Source organism: Chiloscyllium plagiosum, chromosome 8, assembly GCF_004010195.1.
Source record: "Chiloscyllium plagiosum isolate BGI_BamShark_2017 chromosome 8, ASM401019v2, whole genome shotgun sequence".
NCBI lineage: Eukaryota > Metazoa > Chordata > Chondrichthyes > Orectolobiformes > Hemiscylliidae > Chiloscyllium > Chiloscyllium plagiosum.
The window spans coordinates 70,471,252-70,474,296 of record NC_057717.1 but is presented as its reverse complement, the minus strand read 5'-3'; the positions used below and the strand labels follow the sequence as shown (position 1 = coordinate 70,474,296).

Genomic DNA, 3,045 nt, shown 5'->3' with positions numbered 1-3,045 from the left:
CTCCCCCAAGTCCCTCCTCCCTACCTTTTATCTTAGCCTGCTGGACACACTTTCCTCATTCCTGAAGAAGGGCTTATTCCCGAAACGTCGATTCTCCTGTTCCTTGGATGCTGCCTGACCTGCTGCGCTTTTCTAGCAACACATTTTCAGCTCTGATCTCCAGCATCTGCAGTCCTCACTTTCTTCTCCTAGATAAGACATTACTGGCCATCCTAACTGACCTTCAGATACAGGTGCAAAGGCTTGGTTAGTGAGATAAGGATGGCCTGAGTGTTGGAAAACAAAGGAGAAAATGAGGGCTGCAGATGCTGGAGATCAGAGTCGAGAGTGTCTGGTGCTGGAAAAGCACAGCAGGTCATGCAGCATCTAAGGAGCAAGAGAATCAGTGTTTCAGGCAGGAGTCCTTCATCAGGGAGCTGGGAGCCTCAGGGGTGGAGAGATAAATGGGAGGGGGATGAGGCTGGGGAGAGGATAGCTGAGTGTAGAGTAGATGGATGGAAATGGGGGTGAAGGTGATAGGTGGGACAGGTCAAGAGGGTGTTGCTGAGTTGGAGGGTTGCATCTGGGATGAGGTGGGAGGAGGGGAGATGAGGAAAGCGGTGAAGTGGATGTTGATCCCGTGTGGTTGGAGGGTCCCAAGGCGGAAGATGAGGCGTTCTTCCTTCCAGAGTTGGGTGGCCGGGATTTGGCAATGGAGGAGGCCCAGGACTTGCGTGTCCTCGGGGGGAGTGGGAGGGGGTGTTGAACTGTTCGACCACGGAAGCGGTGGGGTTGTTTAGTGCGTGTGTCCCAGAAATGTTCCCTGAAACGTTTCAATGAGCTTCACTGGAGCACTGCAGCAAGCCTGAGGCAGGGACGTTGGTCCGGGACTGTTCGACCACGGAAGCGGTGGGGTTGTTTAGTGCGTGTGTCCCAGAAATGTTCCCTGAAATGTTTCAATGAGCTTCACTGGAGCACTGCAGCAGGCCTGAGGCAGGGACGTTGGTCCGGGGAACAGGGTGGGGGGGGTTACTGTGGCAGGGAGCTGGAAGCTCAGGGTCTCTCTCTCTCTCTCTCTCTCTCTGCGGGCAGAACGTCGCTGGTCTGTGAAGCAGTCACCCAGTCTCTCCTCTCATTGTAGAGGAGCCCAGGGTGAGAGCAGCGAATGCAGACGACTGGATTGTGAGAAATTCAGGTTAAGTGCTGCTTCACCTGGAAGGGGTGTTAGGGCCCTGGGATACTCTGGAGAGGAGAGGGAAATGGGACATCCCTGGACACTATGGGACAATTTCCCATGGCCAATCCACCCTAACCTGCACATGCCTGGGCATTATGGGACAATTTCCCATGGCCAATCCACCCTAACCTGCACATCCCTGGGCACTATGGGACAATTTCCCATGGCCAATCCACCCTAACCTGCACAGCCCTGGGCACTATGGGACAATTTCCCATGGCCAATCCACCCTAACCTGCACATCTTTGGACTGTGTGAGGAAACTGGAGCACCCGGACGAAACCCATGCAGACATGGGGAGAATGTGCAAACCCCACACAATTGCCCAATGTTGGAATCGAACCTGGGTCCCTGGCAGCAGTGCTGGCCACCTCTCAGTCACCATAAACCCCAATCACCAGAGTCGGCCACTTCTGTCTCCATCATTATTCTCAAATACCTCGATTGACCTCCAGTTTGCATACTATTAACCCCATCCATCATGGTTGGCCATCTCTCTGTACACCATTAATCCCACTCACCATATTTGGCCATATCTGTCAACACCATTAGCCCTCATCTGTACGAGTTGACATCTCCATTCACACCATTGACAGAACTCAGCATAATTGTCTGTCTTAGTCTATACCACAAATCTCACTCAACATAGTTGGACACCACTGTATACAACATTAACCCCACTCACTGTAGTTGGCCATCCCTCTCCCTCTAAACCATGAACCCCAATCAGAATGGTTGACCACCGTTATGTACAATATTAACTCCAATAACCATGGTTGGCCACCAGTCTCTACATCATTCCCCCATCTCACTGCAGTTGGCCACCTCTTTCAGAATGAACGAACACAAACAAAATATTTGGCCACATTTGGTGACACCATTGACCCCAAACCCCTTGGGGGTGGTTCGGGGAACTTCCATTCACATGAATAGCAACACTCATCATAGTTAGACAACTTTGCCAACACGATTAATCCCACTTATCATAGTTGGCCAATGATGTTCAGAACACACGATTAACCCCAGCCATCATAGTTGGCCACCTCTCTCGCTGCACGATTTGCCACAAGCGAGCTATTCAGCCGGATCTGTTGACACCATGAAGCCCAATCACCGGGGTGGAGAGGGGGGGCAGCTCTGTCCACCACAACACCACCACTCGTCACGGTTGGCCACCTCCCTAGATACCCATGGACAGACTTACCGTACATGGTCACCAGAGTGGAGGCTTTGTCCTCAGCGCCATCGTCAGCGGTCACTGTGATCTGGTAGGTGCCCTGGTCAAGCGGGGTGAAGTTGGAGAGCCGGAGGGAGCCGGTCTCGCTGTCAAATTGGATGCGAGTGCGGTAAGGGCTGGATGGGATGGTTGTGTTCTTGCTAACGATGTACTGGAGGATACGGGTAGCGCCCACGTTGTCCACCTTCCAGATGATGCTGTGCAGTCTGTTCGAGGGCCCCACGTGATAGGCCGCCTCAAGGAGAATGGGCTGCCCGCTGATCCCATAGGTCACATCCTCTCTCAGATTGACATTCAAAGCACAGCCAGCCGCTAGGGCAAGGGAGGGACAGGAAACCCAGGTGAAACTAACCAGACAGCAACGAGATGGGTACACACACACACACGGACACACACACACGGACACAGACACACATATACACACACACGCGCACACATACACACACACACGGACACACACACACACACATACACACCTACACGCACACGGACACACACACATTTACACCTACACGCACACGGACACACACACACACACACACACGTACACACACACACACGTACACACACACACACACACGTACACACACAC

At 52.8% G+C, this 3,045-nt stretch overlaps 1 protein-coding gene across 2 annotated transcripts in view; it reads right to left on the bottom strand.

Annotated features, from left to right (window-relative positions):
* Window positions 1-3,045, bottom strand: part of LOC122552138 (hepatocyte cell adhesion molecule-like) — an 18,949-nt gene that overhangs the window by 8,636 nt on the left and 7,268 nt on the right. For both annotated transcript variants that reach the window (XM_043694626.1, XM_043694625.1), the window contains exon 3: window positions 2,421-2,765. In XM_043694626.1, the coding sequence (XP_043550561.1) occupies window positions 2,421-2,765 (345 nt within the window). The remainder of the gene's footprint in view (window positions 1-2,420; window positions 2,766-3,045) is intronic.